The sequence below is a fragment of the Rhinichthys klamathensis genome, unplaced genomic scaffold (genome assembly GCF_029890125.1).
Source record: "Rhinichthys klamathensis goyatoka isolate OS25496 unplaced genomic scaffold, OSU_Roscu_1.1 h1tg000808l_1, whole genome shotgun sequence".
Classification (NCBI taxonomy): domain Eukaryota; kingdom Metazoa; phylum Chordata; class Actinopteri; order Cypriniformes; family Leuciscidae; genus Rhinichthys; species Rhinichthys klamathensis.
In genome coordinates this window covers 218,169-240,000 of record NW_026607197.1, presented here as the reverse complement: position 1 = coordinate 240,000, position 21,832 = coordinate 218,169, and the positions used below count along the sequence as shown (strand labels likewise).

Genomic DNA, 21,832 nt, shown 5'->3' with positions numbered 1-21,832 from the left:
AGAAACACACACACACACACACACCTGAACGAGTGAGAAACACACACACCTGAACGAGTGAGAAACACACACACCTGAACGACCTGAACGAGTGAGAAACACACACACCTGAACGAGTGAGAAACATACACACACACACACCTGAACAACCTGAACGAGTGAGAAACACACACACCTGAACGAGTGAGAAACACACACACACACACACACCTGAACGACCTGAACGAGTGAGAAACACACACATCTGAACGAGTGAGAAACACACACACCTGAACGAGTGAGAAACACACACACCTAAGCGACCTGAACGAGTGAGAAACACACACACCTGAACGAGTGAGAAACACACACACACACACACCTGAACAACCTGAACGAGTGAGAAACACACACACCTGAACGAGTGAGAAACACACACACCTGAACGAGTGAGAAACACACACACACACACACCTGAACGACCTGAACGAGTGAGAAACACACACACCTGAACGAGTGAGAAACACACACACCTGAACGAGTGAGAAACACACACACCTAAGCGACCTGAACGAGTGAGAAACACACACACCTGAACGAGTGAGAAACACACACACACACACACCTGAACAACCTGAACGAGTGAGAAACACACACACCTGAACGAGTGAGAAACACACACACCTGAACGAGTGAGAAACACACACACACACACACCTGAACGACCTGAACGAGTGAGAAACACACACACCTGAACGAGCGAGAAACACACACACCTGAACGAGTGAGAAACACACACACCTAAGCGACCTGAACGAGTGAGAAACACACACACCTGAACGAGTGAGAAACACACACACCTGAACGACCTGAACGAGTGAGAAACACACACACCTGAACGAGTGAGAAACACACACACACACACCTGAACGACCTGAACGAGTGAGAAACACACACACCTGAACGAGTGAGAAACACACACACCTGAACGACCTGAACGACCTGAACGAGTGAGAAACACACACACCTGAACGACCTGAACGAGTGAGAAACACACACACCTGAACGAGTGAGAAACACACACACACACACCTGAACGACCTGAACGAGCGAGAAACACACACACCTGAACGAGTGAGAAACACACAGACACACACCTGAACGAGTGAGAAACACACACACCTGAACGAGTGAGAAACACACACACCTGAACGAGTGAGAAACACACACACCTAAGCGACCTGAACGAGTGAGAAACACACACACCTGAACGAGTGAGAAACACACACACCTGAACGAGTGAGAAACACACACACCTAAACGAGTGAGAAACACACACACCTGAACGAGTGAGAAACACACACACCTGAACGACCTGAACGAGTGAGAAACACACACACCTGAACGACCTGAACGAGTGAGAAACACACACACACACACCTGAACGACCTGAACGAGTGAGAAACACACACACCTGAACGACCTGAACGAGTGAGAAACACACACACCTGAACGACCTGAACGAGTGAGAAACACACACACACACACCTGAACGACCTGAACGAGTGAGAAACACACACACCTGAACGAGTGAGAAACACACACACCTGAACGAGTGAGAAACACACACACACACACACACCTGAACGAGTGAGAAACACACACACCTGAACGAGTGAGAAACACACACACCTGAACGAGTGAGAAACACACACACCTGAACGACCTGAACGAGTGAGAAACACACACACCTGAACGAGTGAGAAACACACACACCTGAACAACCTGAACGAGTGAGAAACACACACACCTGAACGAGTGAGAAACACACACACACACACACCTGAACGACCTGAACGAGTGAGAAACACACACATCTGAACGAGTGAGAAACACACACACCTAAGCGACCTGAACGAGTAAGAAACACACACACCTGAACGAGTGAGAAACACACACACACACCTGAACAACCTGAACGAGTGAGAAACACACACACCTGAACGAGTGAGAAACACACACACCTGAACGAGTGAGAAACACACACACACACTGAGAAACACACACACCTGAACGAGTGAGAAACACACACACCTGAACGAGCGAGAAACACACACACCTGAACGAGTGAGAAACACACACACACACACCTGAACGAGTGAGAAACACACACACCTGAACGACCTGAACGAGTGAGAAACACACACACCTGAACGACCCGAACGAGTGAGAAACACACACACACACACACACCTGAACGACCTGAACGAGTGAGAAACACACACACCTAAGCGACCTGAACGAGTGAGAAACACACACACCTGAACGAGTGAGAAACACACACACACACACACCTGAACAACCTGAACGAGTGAGAAACACACACACCTGAACGAGTGAGAAACACACACACCTGAACGAGTGAGAAACACACACACACACACACCTGAACGACCTGAACGAGTGAGAAACACACACACCTGAACGAGTGAGAAACACACACACCTAAGTGACCTGAACGAGTGAGAAACACACACACCTGAACGAGTGAGAAACACACACACCTGAACGACCTGAACGAGTGAGAAACACACACACCTGAACGAGTGAGAAACACACACACCTGAACGAGCGAGAAACACACACACCTGAACGAGTGAGAAACACACACACACACACCTGAACGAGTGAGAAACACACACACCTGAACGAGTGAGAAACACACACACCTGAACGAGTGAGAAACACACACACCTGAACGAGTGAGAAACACACACACCTAAGCGACCTGAACGAGTGAGAAACACACACACCTGAACGAGTGAGAAACACACACACACACACACCTGAACGAGTGAGAAACACACACACCTGAACGAGTGAGAAACACACACACCTGAACGAGTGAGAAACACACACACCTGAACGAGTGAGAAACACACACACCTGAACGAGTGAGAAACACACACACACACACCTGAACGAGTGAGAAACACACACACACACCTGAACGAGTGAGAAACACACACACACCTGAACAACCTGAATGAGTGAGAAACACACACACCTGAACGAGTGAGAAACACACACACCTGAACGAGTGAGAAACACACACACCTGAACGACCTGAACGAGTGAGAAACACACACACCTGAACGAGTGAGAAACACACACACCTGAACGAGTGAGAAACACACACACCTGAACGACCTGAACGAGTGAGAAACACACACACCTGAACGAGTGAGAAACACGCACACCTGAACGAGTGAGAAACACGCACACCTGAACGAGTGAGAAACACACACACCTGAACGAGTGAGAAACACGCACACCTGAACGAGTGAGAAACACACACACCTGAACGAGTGAGAAACACGCACACCTGAACGAGTGAGAAACACACACACCTGAACGACCTGAACGAGTGAGAAACACACACACCTGAACGAGTGAGAAACACACACACCTGAACGACCTGAACGAGTGAGAAACACGCACACCTGAACGAGTGAGAAACACGCACACACACACACCTGAACGACCTGAACGAGTGAGAAACACACACACCTGAACGACCTGAACGAGTGAGAAACACACACACCTGAACGACCTGAACGAGTGAGAAACACGCACACCTGAACGAGTGAGAAACACGCACACCTGAACGAGTGAGAAACACGCACACCTGAACGAGTGAGAAACACACACACCTGAACGAGTGAGAAACACGCACACCTGAACGACCTGAACGAGTGAGAAACACGCACACCTGAACGAGTGAGAAACACACACACACACACACCTGAACGAGTGAGAAACACACACACCTGAACGAGTGAGAAACACACACACCTGAACGAGTGAGAAACACACACACCTGAACGACCTGAACGAGTGAGAAACACACACACCTGAATGACCTGAACGAGTGAGAAACACGCACACCTGAACGAGTGAGAAACACGCACACCTGAACGAGTGAGAAACACGCACACCTGAACGAGTGAGAAACACGCACACCTGAACGAGTGAGAAACACACACACCTGAACGAGTGAGAAACACGCACACCTGAACGACCTGAACGAGTGAGAAACACGCACACCTGAACGAGTGAGAAACACACACACACACACCTGAACGAGTGAGAAACACACACACACACACCTGAACGACCTAAACGAGTGAGAAACACACACACCTGAACGAGTGAGAAACACACACAACTGAACGAGTGAGAAACACACACACCTGAACGAGTGAGAAACACACACACACACACCTGAACGAGTGAGAAACACACACACCTGAACGACCTGAACGAGTGAGAAACACACACACCTGAACGAGTGAGAAACACACACACACACACCTGAACGACCTGAACGAGTGAGAAACACACACACCTGAACGAGTGAGAAACACACACACCTGAACGAGTGAGAAACACACACACCTAAGCGACCTGAACGAGTGAGAAACACACACACCTAAGCGACCTGAACGAGTGAGAAACACACACACCTGAACGAGTGAGAAACACACACACCTAAGCGACCTGAACGAGTGAGAAACACACACCTGAACGAGTGAGAAACACACACACACACACACCTGAACGAGTGAGAAACACACACACCTGAACGAGTGAGAAACACACACACCTGAACGAGTGAGAAACACACACACCTGAACGACCTGAACGAGTGAGAAACACACACACCTGAACGAGTGAGAAACACACACACACACACACCTGAACGAGTGAGAAACACACACACCTGAACGAGTGAGAAACACACACACCTAAGCGACCTGAACGAGTGAGAAACACACACACACCTGAACGAGTGAGAAACACACACACCTGAACGAGTGAGAAACACACACACCTAAGCGACCTGAACGAGTGAGAAACACACACACCTGAACGAGTGAGAAACACACACACACACACACACACCTGAACGAGTGAGAAACACACACACCTGAACGAGTGAGAAACACCACACACCTGAACGAGTGAGAAACACACACACCTGAACGACCTGAACGAGTGAGAAACACACACACCTGAACGAGTGAGAAACACACACACCTGAACGAGTGAGAAACACACACACCTGAACGAGTGAGAAACACACACACACACACCTGAACGACCTGAACGAGTGAGAAACACGCACACCTGAACGAGTGAGAAACACACACACCTGAACGAGTGAGAAACACACACACCTGAACGAGTGAGAAACACGCACACCTGAACGAGTGAGAAACACGCACACCTGAACGAGTGAGAAACACACACACCTGAACGAGTGAGAAACACACACACACCTGAACGACCTGAACGAGTGAGAAACACGCACACCTGAACGAGTGAGAAACACACACACACACACCTGAACGAGTGAGAAACACACACACACACACCTGAACGACCTGAACGAGTGAGAAACACGCACACCTGAACGAGTGAGAAACACACACACCTGAACGAGTGAGAAACACACACACCTGAACGAGTGAGAAACACACACACCTGAACGACCTGAACGAGTGAGAAACACACACACCTGAACGAGTGAGAAACACACACACCTGAACGAGTGAGAAACACACACACCTGAACGAGTGAGAAACACACACACCTGAACGAGTGAGAAACACACACACCTGAACGAGTGAGAATCACACACACCTGAACGAGTGAGAAACACACACACCTGAACGACCTGAACGAGTGAGAAACACACACACCTGAACGAGTGAGAAACACACACACCTGAACGAGTGAGAAACACACACACACACACACCTGAACGACCTGAACGAGTGAGAAACACACACACCTGAACGAGTGAGAAACACACACACACCTAAACGAGTGAGAAACACACACACCTGAACGAGTGAGAAACACACACACCTGAACGAGTGAGAAACACACACACCTGAACGACCTGAACGAGTGAGAAACACACACACCTGAACGAGTGAGAAACACACACACCTGAACGACCTGAACGAGTGAGAAACACACACACCTGAACGAGTGAGAAACACACACACCTGAACGAAACACACACACCTGAACGAGTGAGAAACACACACACCTGAACGAGTGAGAAACACACACACCTGAACGAGTGAGAAACACACACACCTGAACGAGTGAGAAACACACACACCTGAACGACCTGAACGAGTGAGAAACAAACACACCTGAACGAGTGAGAAACACACACACACACACCTGAACGACCTGAACGAGTGAGAAACACACACACCTGAACGAGTGAGAAACACACACACCTGAACGACCTGAACGAGTGAGAAACACACACACCTGAACGACCTGAACGAGTGAGAAACACACACACCTGAACGAGTGAGAAACACACACACCTGAACGAGTGAGAAACACACACACCTGAACGACCTGAACGAGTGAGAAACACACACACCTGAACGAGTGAGAAACACACACACACACACCTGAACGACCTGAACGAGTGAGAAACACACACACCTGAACGACCTAAACGAGTGAGAAACACACACACCTGAACGACCTGAACGAGTGAGAAACACACACACCTGAACGACCTGAACGAGTGAGAAACACACACACCTGAACGAGTGAGAAACACACACACCTGAACGAGTGAGAAACACACACACCTGAACGAGTGAGAAACACACACACCTGTGAGAAACACACACACCTGAACGAGTGAGAAACACACACACACACACCTGAACGACCTGAACGAGTGAGAAACACACACACACCTGAACGACCTGAACGAGTGAGAAACACACACACCTGAACGAGTGAGAAACACACACACCTGAACGAGTGAGAAACACACACACCTGAACGACCTGAACGAGTGAGAAACACACACACCTGAACGAGTGAGAAACACACACACCTGAACGAGTGAGAAACACACACACCTGAACGAGTGAGAAACACACACACCTGAACGAGTGAGAAACACACACACCTGAACGAGTGAGAAACACACACACACACACACCTGAACGACCTGAACGAGTGAGAAACACACACCTGAACGACCTGAACGAGTGAGAAACACACACACCTGAACGAGTGAGAAACACACACACACACACCTGAACGAGTGAGAAACACACACACCTGAACGAGTGAGAAACACACACACCTGAACGACCTGAACGAGTGAGAAACACACACACCTGAACGACCTGAACGAGTGAGAAACACACACACCTGAACGAGTGAGAAACACACACACACCTGAACGAGTGAGAAACACACACACCTGAACAAGTGAGAAACACACACACCTGAACAAGTGAGAAACACACACACCTGAACGAGTGAGAAACACACACACCTGAACGACCTGAACGAGTGAGAAACACACACACCTGAACGAGTGAGAAACACACACACCTGAACGACCTGAACGAGTGAGAAACACACACACCTGAATGAGTGAGAAACACACACACCTGAACGAGTGAGAAACACACACACACCTGAACGAGTGAGAAACACACACACCTGAACGACCTGAACGAGTGAGAAACACACACACCTGAACGAGTGAGAAACACACACACACACACACCTGAACGAGTGAGAAACACACACACCTGAACCAGTGAGAAACACACACACCTGAACGACCTGAACGAGTGAGAAACACACACACCTGAACGAGTGAGAAACACACACACACACACCTGAACGACCTGAACGAGTGAGAAACACACACACCTGAACGAGTGAGAAACACACACACCTGAACGAGTGAGAAACACACACACCTGAACGAGTGAGAAACACACACACCTGAACGACCTGAACGAGTGAGAAACACACACACCTGAACGAGTGAGAAACACACACACCTGAACGAGTGAGAAACACACACACACAAACACCTGAACGACCTGAACGAGTGAGAAACACACACACCTGAACGACCTGAACGAGTGAGAAACACACACACCTGAACGAGTGAGAAACACACACACACACACACCTGAACGACCTGAACGAGTGAGAAACACACACACCTGAACGAGTGAGAAACACACACACACCTGAACGACCTGAACGAGTGAGAAACACACACACCTGAACGAGTGAGAAACACACACACACACACACCTGAACGAGTGAGAAACACACACACACACACACCTGAACGAGTGAGAAACACACACACCTGAACGAGTGAGAAACACACACACCTGAACGAGTGAGAAACACACACACCTGAACGACCTGAACGAGTGAGAAACACACACACCTGAACGAGTGAGAAACACACACACACACACACCTGAACGAGTGAGAAACACACACACACACACACCTGAACGAGTGAGAAACACACACACCTGAACGACCTGAACGAGTGAGAAACACACACACCTGAACGACCTGAACGAGTGAGAAACACACACACCTGAACGAGTGAGAAACACACACACACACCTGAACGACCTGAACGAGTGAGAAACACACACACCTGAACGAGTGAGAAACACACACACCTGAATGAGTGAGAAACACACACACACTCACACACCTGAACGAGTGAGAAACACACACACACACACCTGAACGAGTGAGAAACACACACACCTGAACGAGTGAGAAACACACACACCTGAACGACCTGAACGAGTGAGAAACACACACACACCTGAACGAGTGAGAAACACACACACCTGAACGAGTGAGAAACACACACACCTGAACGAGTGAGAAACACACACACCTGAACGACCTGAACGAGTGAGAAACACACACACCTGAATGAGTGAGAAACACACACACCTGAACGAGTGAGAAACACACACACCTGAATGAGTGAGAAACACACACACCTGAACGAGTGAGAAACACACACACCTGAACGAGTGAGAAACACACACACCTGAACGACCTGAACGAGTGAGAAACACACACACCTGAACGAGTGAGAAACACACACACCTGAACGACCTGAACGAGTGAGAAACACACACACCTGAACGAGTGAGAAACACACAAACCTGAACGAGTGAGAAACACACACACCTGAACGAGTGAGAAACACACACACACCTGAACGAGTGAGAAACACACACACCTGAACGAGTGAGAAACACACACACACCTGAACGACCTGAACGAGTGAGAAACACACACACCTGAATGAGTGAGAAACACACACACCTGAACGAGTGAGAAACACACACACCTGAACGACCTGAACGAGTGAGAAACACACACACCTGAACGAGTGAGAAACACACACACCTGAACGACCTGAACGAGTGAGAAACACACACACCTGAATGAGTGAGAAACACACACACCTGAACGAGTGAGAAACACACACACCTGAACGACCTGAATGAGTGAGAAACACACACACCTGAACGAGTGAGAAACACACACACCTGAACGACCTGAACGAGTGAGAAACACACACACCTGAATGAGTGAGAAACACACACACCTGAACGAGTGAGAAACACACACACCTGAACGACCTGAATGAGTGAGAAACACACACACCTGAACGAGTGAGAAACACACACACCTGAACGACCTGAACGAGTGAGAAACACACACACCTGAACGAGTGAGAAACACACACACACACACCTGAACGACCTGAACGAGTGAGAAACACACACACCTGAACGACCTAAACGAGTGAGAAACACACACACCTGAACGACCTGAACGAGTGAGAAACACACACACCTGAACGAGTGAGAAACACACACACCTGAACGACCTGAACGAGTGAGAAACACACACACCTGAACGAGTGAGAAACACACACACCTGAACGACCTGAACGAGTGAGAAACACACACACCTGAATGAGTGAGAAACACACACACCTGAACGACCTGAACGAGTGAGAAACACACACACCTGAACGAGTGAGAAACACACACACCTGAACGACCTGAACGAGTGAGAAACACACACACCTGAACGAGTGAGAAACACACACACCTGAACGAGTGAGAAACACACACACCTGAACGAGTGAGAAACACACACACCTGAACGAGTGAGAAACACACACACCTGAACGAGTGAGAAACACACACACACACACCTGAACGACCTGAACGAGTGAGAAACACACACACACCTGAACAACCTGAACGAGTGAGAAACACACACACCTGAACGAGTGAGAAACACACACACCTGAACGACCTGAACGAGTGAGAAACACACACACCTGAACGAGTGAGAAACACACACACCTGAACGAGTGAGAAACACACACACCTGAACGAGTGAGAAACACACACACCTGAACGACCTGAACGAGTGAGAAACACACACACCTGAACGAGTGAGAAACACACACACACACACACACACCTGAACGACCTGAACGAGTGAGAAACACACACCTGAACGACCTGAACGAGTGAGAAACACACACACCTGAACGAGTGAGAAACACACACACACACACCTGAACGACCTGAACGAGTGAGAAACACACACACCTGAACGAGTGAGAAACACACACACACACACACCTGAACGACCTGAACGAGTGAGAAACACACACACCTGAACGAGTGAGAAACACACACACACCTGAACGAGTGAGAAACACACACACACCTGAACAAGTGAGAAACACACACACCTGAACAAGTGAGAAACACACACACCTGAACGAGTGAGAAACACACACACACCTAAACGAGTGAGAAACACACACCTGAACGACCTGAATGAGTGAGAAACACACACACCTGAACGAGTGAGAAACACACACACCTGAACGACCTGAATGAGTGAGAAACACACACACCTGAATGAGTGAGAAACACACACACCTGAACGAGTGAGAAACACACACACCTGAATGAGTGAGAAACACACACACCTGAACGAGTGAGAAACACACACACCTGAACGACCTGAACGAGTGAGAAACACACACACCTGAACGAGTGAGAAACACACACACCTGAACGAGTGAGAAACACACACCTGAACGAGTGAGAAACACACACCTGAACGAGTGAGAAACACACACACCTGAATGAGTGAGAAACACACACACCTGAACGAGTGAGAAACACACACACCTGAACGAGTGAGAAACACACACACCTGAACGACCTGAACGAGTGAGAAACACACACACCTGAACGAGTGAGAAACACACACACCTGAACGAGTGAGAAACACACACACCTGAATGAGTGAGAAACACGCACACCTGAACGAGTGAGAAACACACACACCTGAACGAGTGAGAAACACACACACCTGAACGACCTGAACGAGTGAGAAACACACACACCTGAACGAGTGAGAAACACACACACACACACCTGAACGAGTGAGAAACACACACACCTGAACGACCTGAACGAGTGAGAAACACACACACCTGAACGAGTGAGAAACACACACACACACACCTGAACGACCTGAACGAGTGAGAAACACACACACCTGAACGAGTGAGAAACACACACACCTGAACGAGTGAGAAACACACACACCTGAACGAGTGAGAAACACACACACCTGAACGAGTGAGAAACACACACACCTGAACGAGTGAGAAACACACACACCTGAACGACCTGAACGAGTGAGAAACACACACACCTGAACGAGTGAGAAACACACACACACACACACCTGAACGACCTGAACGAGTGAGAAACACACACACCTGAACGACCTGAACGAGTGAGAAACACACACACCTGAACGAGTGAGAAACACACACACCTGAATGAGTGAGAAACACACACACACTCACACACCTGAATGAGTGAGAAACACACACACACTCACACACCTGAACGAGTGAGAAACACACACACTCACACACCTGAACGAGTGAGAAACACACACACCTGAACGACCTGAACGAGTGAGAAACACACACACCTGAACGAGTGAGAAACACACACACACACACCTGAACGACCTGAACGAGTGAGAAACACACACACCTGAACGAGTGAGAAACACACACACCTGAACGAGTGAGAAACACACACACCTGAACGACCTGAACGAGTGAGAAACACACACACCTGAACGAGTGAGAAACACACACACCTGAACGAGTGAGAAACACACACACCTGAACGAGTGAGAAACACACACACCTAAACGACCAGAACGAGTGAGAAACACACACACCTGAACGAGTGAGAAACACACACACACACACCTGAACGACCTGAACGAGTGAGAAACACACACACCTGAACGACCTGAACGAGTGAGAAACACACACACCTGAACGAGTGAGAAACACACACACCTGAATGAGTGAGAAACACACACAAACACACACACCTGAACGAGTGAGAAACACACACACCTGAACGAGTGAGAAACACACACACCTGAACGAGTGAGAAACACACACACCTGAACGAGTGAGAAACACACACACCTGAACGACCTGAACGAGTGAGAAACACACACACCTGAATGAGTGAGAAACACACACACCTGAACGAGTGAGAAACACACACACCTGAACGAGTGAGAAACACACACACCTGAACGAGTGAGAAACACACACACCTGAACGACCTGAACGAGTGAGAAACACACACACCTGAACGAGTGAGAAACACACACACCTGAACGAGTGAGAAACACACACACCTGAACGACCTGAACGAGTGAGAAACACACACACCTGAACGAGTGAGAAACACACACACCTGAACGAGTGAGAAACACACACACCTGAACGAGTGAGAAACACACACACCTGAACGAGTGAGAAACACACACACCTGAACGACCTGAACGAGTGAGAAACACACACACCTGAACGAGTGAGAAACACACACACACACACCTGAACGAGTGAGAAACACGCACACCTGAACGAGTGAGAAACACACACACACACACACACCTGAACGAGTGAGAAACACACACACCTGAACGAGTGAGAAACACACACACCTGAACGAGTGAGAAACACACACACCTGAACGACCTGAACGAGTGAGAAACACACACACCTAAACGAGTGAGAAACACACACACCTGAACGAGTGAGAAACACACACACCTGAACGAGTGAGAAACACACAGACACCTGAACGACCTGAACGAGTGAGAAACACACACACCTGAACGAGTGAGAAACACACACACCTAAGCGACCTGAACGAGTAAGAAACACACACACCTGAACGAGTGAGAAACACACACACCTGAACGACCTGAACGAGTGAGAAACACACACACCTAAACGAGTGAGAAACACACACACCTGAACGAGTGAGAAACACACACACCTGAACGAGTGAGAAACACACACACACCTGAACGACCTGAACGAGTGAGAAACACACACACCTGAACGACCTGAACGAGTGAGAAACACACACACCTAAACGAGTGAGAAACACACACACACCTGAACGACCTGAACGAGTGAGAAACACACACACCTGAACGAGTGAGAAACACACACACCTGAACGAGTGAGAAACACACACACCTGAACGACCTGAACGAGTGAGAAACACACACACCTGAACGAGTGAGAAACACACACACCTGAACAAGTGAGAAACACACACACCTGAACGAGTGAGAAACACACACACCTGAACGAGTGAGAAACACACACACACCTGAATGAGTGAGAAACACACACACCTGAACGAGTGAGAAACACACACACCTGAACGAGTGAGAAACACACACACCTGAACGACCTGAACGAGTGAGAAACACACACACCTGAATGAGTGAGAAACACACACACCTGAACGAGTGAGAAACACACACACCTGAACGAGTGAGAAACACACACACCTGAACGACCTGAACGAGTGAGAAACACACACACCTGAACGAGTGAGAAACACACACACCTGAATGAGTGAGAAACACACACACCTGAACGAGTGAGAAACACACACACCTGAACGAGTGAGAAACACACACACCTGAACGACCTGAACGAGTGAGAAACACACACACCTGAACGAGTGAGAAACACACACACACCTGAATGAGTGAGAAACACACACACCTGAACGAGTGAGAAACACACACACCTGAACGAGTGAGAAACACACACACCTGAACGACCTGAACGAGTGAGAAACACACACACCTGAACGACCTGAACGAGTGAGAAACACACACACCTGAACGAGTGAGAAACACACACACCTGAACGAGTGAGAAACACACACACACACCTGAACGACCTGAACGAGTGAGAAACACACACACCTGAACGAGTGAGAAACACACACACACCTGAATGAGTGAGAAACACACACACCTGAACGAGTGAGAAACACACACACCTGAACGAGTGAGAAACACACACACCTGAACGACCTGAACGAGTGAGAAACACACACACCTGAACGACCTGAACGAGTGAGAAACACACACACCTGAACGAGTGAGAAACACACACACCTGAACGAGTGAGAAACACACACACCTGAACGAGTGAGAAACACACACACCTGAACGAGTGAGAAACACACACACACCTGAACGAGTGAGAAACACACACACCTGAACGAGTGAGAAACACACACACACCTGAACGACCTGAACGAGTGAGAAACACACACACCTGAACGACCTGAACGAGTGAGAAACACACACACCTGAACGACCTGAACGAGTGAGAAACACACACACCTGAACGAGTGAGAATACACACACACATAAACACACACACCTGAACAAGTGAGAATACACACACACACACCTGAACAAGTGAGAATACACACACACACACACACACCTGAACAAGTGAGAATACACACACACATAAACACACACACCTGAACAAGTGAGAATACACACACACACACCTGAACAAGTGAGAATACACACACACACACACACACACCTGAACAAGTGAGAATACACACACACACACACCTGAACAAGTGAGAATACACACACACACACACCTGAAATGACGCTGTTTACGTCGATGTCGTCGTCCTCGTCTTTAATGCGCAGAAACTTCGCTGACTGAGAGATTCTGAACAGAGGGAGAGAGAGAGACATAGAGAGAGAGAGGGGGAGAGGGAGAGAGAGAGAGAGAGAGAGAGAGGGAGAGAGACATAGAGAGAGGGGGAGAGGGAGAGAGAGAGAGAGAGAGAGGGAGAGAGAGAGAGAGAGACATAGAGAGAGAGGGAGAGAGACATAGAGAGAGGGGGAGAGGGAGAGAGAGAGAGAGAGAGGGAGAGAGAGGGAGAGAGAGAGAGACATAGAGAGAGAGAGAGAGAGAGAGAGAGAGAGAGAGAGAGAGAGAGAGAGAGAGAGAGATGAGAGAGAGAGAGAGAGAGAGAGAGAGAGAGAGAGAGGGAGAGAGGGAGGGAGAGAGAGAGAGAGAGAGAGAGAGAGAGAGAGAGAGAGAGAGAGAGAGAGAGAGAGAGAGAGAGAGAGAGAGAGAGAGAGAGAGAGAGAGAGGGGAGAGAGAGAGAGAGGCGGGGGGGCGAGAGAGAGAGAGAGAGAGAGAGAGAAATGAGCGAAACTCTAATCAAACCAGCAGTGAATAATAACAAGCGTCTCAGGCTCATTTCACCACAATCAGACATTCATATGAAACAGATATCATCAAAATATTAAAATCACAATTTTTTTTACACTGTAAAAGATTACAAATTAAAAAAAATTAATAAACAAAATGAATTAAAATATAAAATTTAACTTGTATATTTATTTATGCACGCAAAATTTTATATGCATATAAAAATAAATAAAATAAAAAGAATTAAAAAAGCAAGCACATTTTAAGATGCATGCAAAATAATTAACAACAAATAAAAATTACAAAAAAATAATAAAAATAAATAAATAAAATTTAAGATGCATGCAAAATTTCACAATTCTAAATAACAGCGAAACGAACACTAGACGGACAAATGTAAGTTAATATAAAATAAAAGCTAGAAGCGTTCAGACAAACACAGTTCGTTTAACACTTCAGGTTTGTGCACAGATTGTCTCTCTATTATATTATTATTGTTATAAAACAGCAAATTAACAGAAGTTCAACTCTATTCAAATCTCTCTTTTACATCACAGATATTTCAGACGTGCAATAAATCCATCCAGGACGCATTAGTAAAGAAATGTGGAACAAATGAACCACGTCTATCCGTGATCTATTCAATACAAGCATATTGTCTGATTTGAAATTGGTTTATGTACCAATATGTCAATGAATATGAATTAGAAGTCAATCAATAGTGGATTTTTTCCTTTGAAACTAGTAGTTTTATTAACGTTTCAAGTATTTTGTTTGTGTTTGTCATTTATGCTACATTTATTTTTTTAAATGTCTATATGGTTATTTAGTTTTAGTGCTTCAGCTTAAACTACAGTACATAAAACTGAGAAACGTTGCCTTGACAACTAGCCGATTTCAAGTTTATTTTATATTTATTTTTTTCAGTTATTGTTTATTTTATTTTAAAGTAATGATTTTTATTTATTTTTATTTTAGTTTTACTTAACAATAACCCTGCAGTGCTTATTTTTATGTAATTCTATTGTATAGCCTTTTAAAGTTTAATAACCACTTTCATAATAAAAATAATAATCACATAAGTTATGCATTTCCATCCCCAAATTTAAGACGACTTACAATGACAATTTAAGGCTTTTTATGACCTGAAATTTGATTTAAAGTTGTTTTCTTTTTTTTTTACAAAAGTTTACTTTTTGAACCTTGAACATGTTGGTTATGTAGACTTTAATGCGTGGACAAAAGTTTGAGCTCAGAAGATGAATGAATATTCATTATTATTCTCCTCATTTTCTCCATTGTTGCGGCTCCTCTCCTCCCAGTCTGTCAGTAACGCTCTGTTTACTTCCTGTCTCTATGAAGCCCCTCCTTCTGAAAGCACACTGTGCTCTGATTGGTCGGCTGGAGCAGTGTGTTGTGATTGGTCGAGCGCTTCGAGTGTGTTTGGGAAATGTCCCGCCCCTTTCCATAACCGCCAGTTTAACACACTACTAACTAACTCAACCAGGCCCCGCCCCTTTATTCTGCGCATGAATTATTATAATGAGGAATACTGTGACGTGTTTGTTACCGAAAGAAACTCAAGACTACAATGGAGGCGTTTCAGGAGTTCAGGAACACTGACACTGATATAGAGGAGAACTGGAGCTTCTCATGATCACACAGCAACATCACACACTGAAGAGAGTGATTAATAATTATTAGGGGTGTAACAGTATATCGTGTCACAATATATCGCAATACAAAAATGCGACAATATGTATCGCGGATAATTCGCGCAAAATAAAAAGTTTTAGTGTCAGTACTACATTAAACTACTATATATAATGTTGAATATAATGTATAATAATGGGAATATTTGTGGCTCCTGATTATGACAAATATCTGATGTTTCCAGTAAAAGTGTCCGACATTATTATAAATATATCTAGTCAGAGACAGAGATCAAGCATATTCATCTACAATAATCTGTGTTTCAGCTTCAGAATCATGAATATTGTTATTCTGGTGTCTCTATTGTCTGTGCTTTGGGTTTCAGCACCAAGTCCAAGATATTCATTTACACACACAATGTAATACCGAATTTAGCATTTTAATCAGTCAATTTTTAATCAGTCAACATCATGACATGAGGGCATCGTTACACCCGTAATGATCATAATTCATGAGTCTATAGTTGAATCCGCACCTGTTGGGCAAACGCCCTCTCTTCCCGAGAGTCACCGGCTCTTCCTTCAGCTCTCGCTTCACCAGCGCAGGGCGACCTCGCAGACGAGGAGCGTCCACGTCATACGCCATCATCACCCTGAGACACACACACACACACACACACCTCAGTGAAACCTGGGCCTTACAGTCACCACCAAATCAACATGGACCATTCGCATTTTTTATGGACTATTGCAGTATTTATTATAAATGATTTATCTGGAAATTATTAACAACTAAAATGGAACTAAGTGTAAAAGTGAAATAAAAATTCACTTCAAATTATAAAACAGGGAAACCATGTTTAAAATACTCAAAAATATTGTTAATTTAATGTTTTTAATTTAATATTAAAAAGAATAAAAATAAAAATGAATTACAAAATTAAATTAAATAAACAAACAAAATTTAAGCTGTATGCAAATTTTTTTTAGAAAATGAATACAAATACAAACTAAATAAAAATAGATAAATATATAAACAAGCTAAATGTAAGATGCATGCAAAAATAAAAAATATGAAATAAAAATGTCAAAATAAATAAAAATGAATAAAATAAATAAATAGTAAATATTATATATATATATACCGTATATATATATATATTTATATATATATATATATATATATATATATATATATATAAATAAACTAATAAAAGTGAGCAAAAAAAACGTAGCAAAATTAAACTAATATTAAAATGAAAACTGTATAAACATATAAATACCAAAATAAAACCTAACATCTGAATAAATAAGAGCACTGGTTGTAACGAGTCAGACTGCTGTATCGGCGTCTCAGTAAACCACTTTAAGCTGCACACGTTCGTCTGCTGGATTCGTCTCTTGGCAGCGAACGAGTTTGTCACGACTCCAAACCTCTGAACGAATCAGCGCTCAGCGATTCCTCCTCTTCCTGGAGTCGACACAGAATTACACTGTAACACGCATGTTTATTGACTGAACTGAAGCACTGACGCTTTCAAATTAAACGTGGAGCTGCTGACGCACTTTACAGTGGATGGAAGCTCTCGGCACAGCAATGCTCTCACACTGCGCACAGATGATGCAGATCTCTCTCGCTCTCTCTCTCTCTCTGCAGCGCTGGGAGTGTGTGCAGGTGTGAGGACACACACTGACAGAGGAAAGCTGTTCTCCAAACATCAGACAATTAAAGGAGGAGTTCACTTCAGAAAGTACATTTTTGGATAATTTACTCTTCTACACGTCATCCAAGATGTTCAAGTCTTTCTTTCTTCAGTGGAAAAGAAATGAAGGTTTTTGAGGAACACACTCCAGGTGTTTCTCCATATAGTGTCTTCAATGGGGTCCAACGGGTCGAAGGTCCAGATGTGAGTTTCAGTGCAGCTTCAAAGTCTCGACACGATCCAGCCGAGGAATAAGAGTCTGATCTAGACAAACCAGCCGACATTTATAACAAAATACACATTTATATACTTTTAACCACTAATGCTGGTCTTGCACGTTGAAAGGTCAAGCGTGACGTAGGCGCAAGAACAGATCCAGTGTTTACAAAGCCAACGTGCAAAGACTGAGTCAAACGCCATTTAAAAAAAAAAAAAAAAAAAAGGTAAAATAACGATGTCGGACGATACTTTATAACCACAAATCCACGACTTCACTCGTTACGTAATGACGTAGGAAAGGTGAGGCGGTAACCTGACGTGGGCGGACAATGTAGAGTAGAGCGAAAAACTCGTCCGACATCGTTATTTTACCTTTTATTTTATTTTATTTTTATTTTATTTTAGTAAATGGCATTTGACTCAGTCTTTGCACGTTGGCTTTGTAAACACTGGATCTGTTCTTGGTCACGCTTGACCTTTCAACGTGCAAGACCAGCATTAGTGGTTAAAAGTATATAAATGTGTATTTTGTTATAAAATGGCGGATGGTTTGTCTAGATCAGACTCTTATTCCTCGGCTGGGATCCAATACAATTTTATAGATCAGATCGATCAAATGATGAGTCAAAAAGTGGACACTGAGTGCATTAGTTGTGCAGTAGATCATCTGGTCATTCACAAACCTGTTCTCCACCTTCCCATCCTCCTCCTCCTCTTCTTCTTCTTCTTCTTCTTCTTCATCTGGACACAGGCGTTTGGTTTTCTGCACAAAGTGCACAGGGACGAAGGTGATCTGCTTCTCTCCTCCGAGCCGGTCGGGGAGAACCACCTCTTTCTTCATGTTCATGTCAGAATACGGGCAACCGAAGGCACTGAGAGAGAGAGAGAGAGAGAGAGAGAGAGAGAGAGAGAGAGAGAGAGAGAGAGAGAGAGAGAGAGAGAGAGAGAGAGAGAGAGAGAGAGAGAGAGAGAGAGAGAGAGAGAGAGAGAGAGAGAGAGAGAGAGAGAGAGAGATTACTTCATAACTAATGATCTTTGCAATGGAAGTGAATCAATCAAAACTAACTTGCTGAACAATAACTTTATTCTAGAGTTGCTGTAAAGCCTAAACAATCTCTGTTACTGTAATCTCCTGTTATCACTAGCCATGTTTCCATCCACTTGTCAATCGAATTATCTAAAGTTCGGTAAAAAACCTCATGCGAAAAAAGCTGGTGAAAGTGTGTTTCCATCAAACGGCTTTAAAGCGGATAAAAACCTGTGCGTAATGACGTCACATGCAGTTTTGCGATCAAATCGGTATATCGAATTGATTTGAGACATGTTAAGGTGTTTCCATTCATTTTCTCACCGAATTGCACAACATTCAAGCCAACATTTGCGAACAAAGTTTTACTAGGGAAAATGGATCGCGCCATAATAACGTTTCCATCCGCGTTTATCGAATAAGCCGTATATCGATCAAGATAAAATCCGATGAGACCGATCGTATTTCATTTGAGTCGATATTCCTGAAATTCAATCGAATTTTACTGTTTCCATAAGGCATTTTTCATTCGATATCACTTAATGCGGATAAAAACGTGTGGATGGAAACACAGTAACTGTAGAGCTGCTGTGAAACATCTAGATTGTTAAAGCGCTGCATAAATGAAGGAGACTTGACGTGTTTACTGATGTTTTTGAGCGTCGCCCCATATGATCGAGATCTGAACTAAATCTGATGCAACCCTCACTCACTTCACACTCTTCACACTCTTCACACTCTTCACACTCTTCACACTCTTCACACTCTTCACACTCTTCACACTCTTCACACTCTTCACACTCTTCACACTCTTCACACTCCTCACACTCCTCACACTCCTCACACTCCTCACACTCCTCACACTTCTCACACTCCTCACACTCCTCACACTCCTCACACTCCTCACACTCCTCACTCCTCACACTCCTCACTCCCCACTCCTCACACTCCTCACACTCTCCACACTCCTCACACTCTTCACACTCCTCACACTCCTCACACTCCTCACACTCCTCACTCCCCACTCCTCACACTCCTCACACTCCTCACTCCTCACACTCTTCACACTCCTCACTCCTCACACTCCTCACTCTTCACACTCCTCACACTCTTCACACTTTTCACACTCTTCACACTCCACACTCCTCACACTCTTCACACTCCTCACACTCCTCACACTCCTCACACTCCACACACTTCACACTTCTCACACTTCTCACACTCCTCACACTCCACACTCTTCACACTCCTCACACTCTTCACACTCCTCACACTCCTCACACTCCTCACACTCCTCACTCCCCACTCCTCACACTCCTCACACTCCTCACACTCTCCACACTCCTCACACTCCTCACACTCCTCACTCCTCACACTCCTCACTCCCCACTCCTCACACTCCTCACACTCCTCACTCCTCACACTCTTCACACTCTTCACACTCCTCACTCTTCACACTCTTCACACTTTTCACACTCTTCACACTCCTCACACTCTTCACACTCCTCACACTCCTCACACTCTTCACACTCCTCACACTCTTCACACTCTTCACACTCCTCACTCCCCACTCCTCACACTCCTCACTCCTCACTCCCCACTCCTCACACTCCTCACACTCCTCACACTCTTCACACTCCTCACACTCCTCACTCCTCACACTCCTCACTCTTCACACTCCTCACACTCCTCA

At 45.6% G+C, this 21,832-nt stretch overlaps 1 protein-coding gene across 2 annotated transcripts in view; it reads right to left on the bottom strand.

Moving 5' to 3' along the window:
- LOC130078060 (lethal(3)malignant brain tumor-like protein 4) overlaps positions 1–21,832 on the bottom strand; it is an 86,302-nt gene that overhangs the window by 24,832 nt on the left and 39,638 nt on the right. For both annotated transcript variants that reach the window (XM_056243555.1, XM_056243556.1), the window contains exons 15-17: positions 19,796–19,984; positions 17,727–17,843; positions 14,973–15,046 (exon numbers count right to left, since the gene is read on the bottom strand). In XM_056243555.1, the coding sequence (XP_056099530.1) occupies positions 14,973–15,046; positions 17,727–17,843; positions 19,796–19,984 (380 nt within the window). The remainder of the gene's footprint in view (positions 1–14,972; positions 15,047–17,726; positions 17,844–19,795; positions 19,985–21,832) is intronic.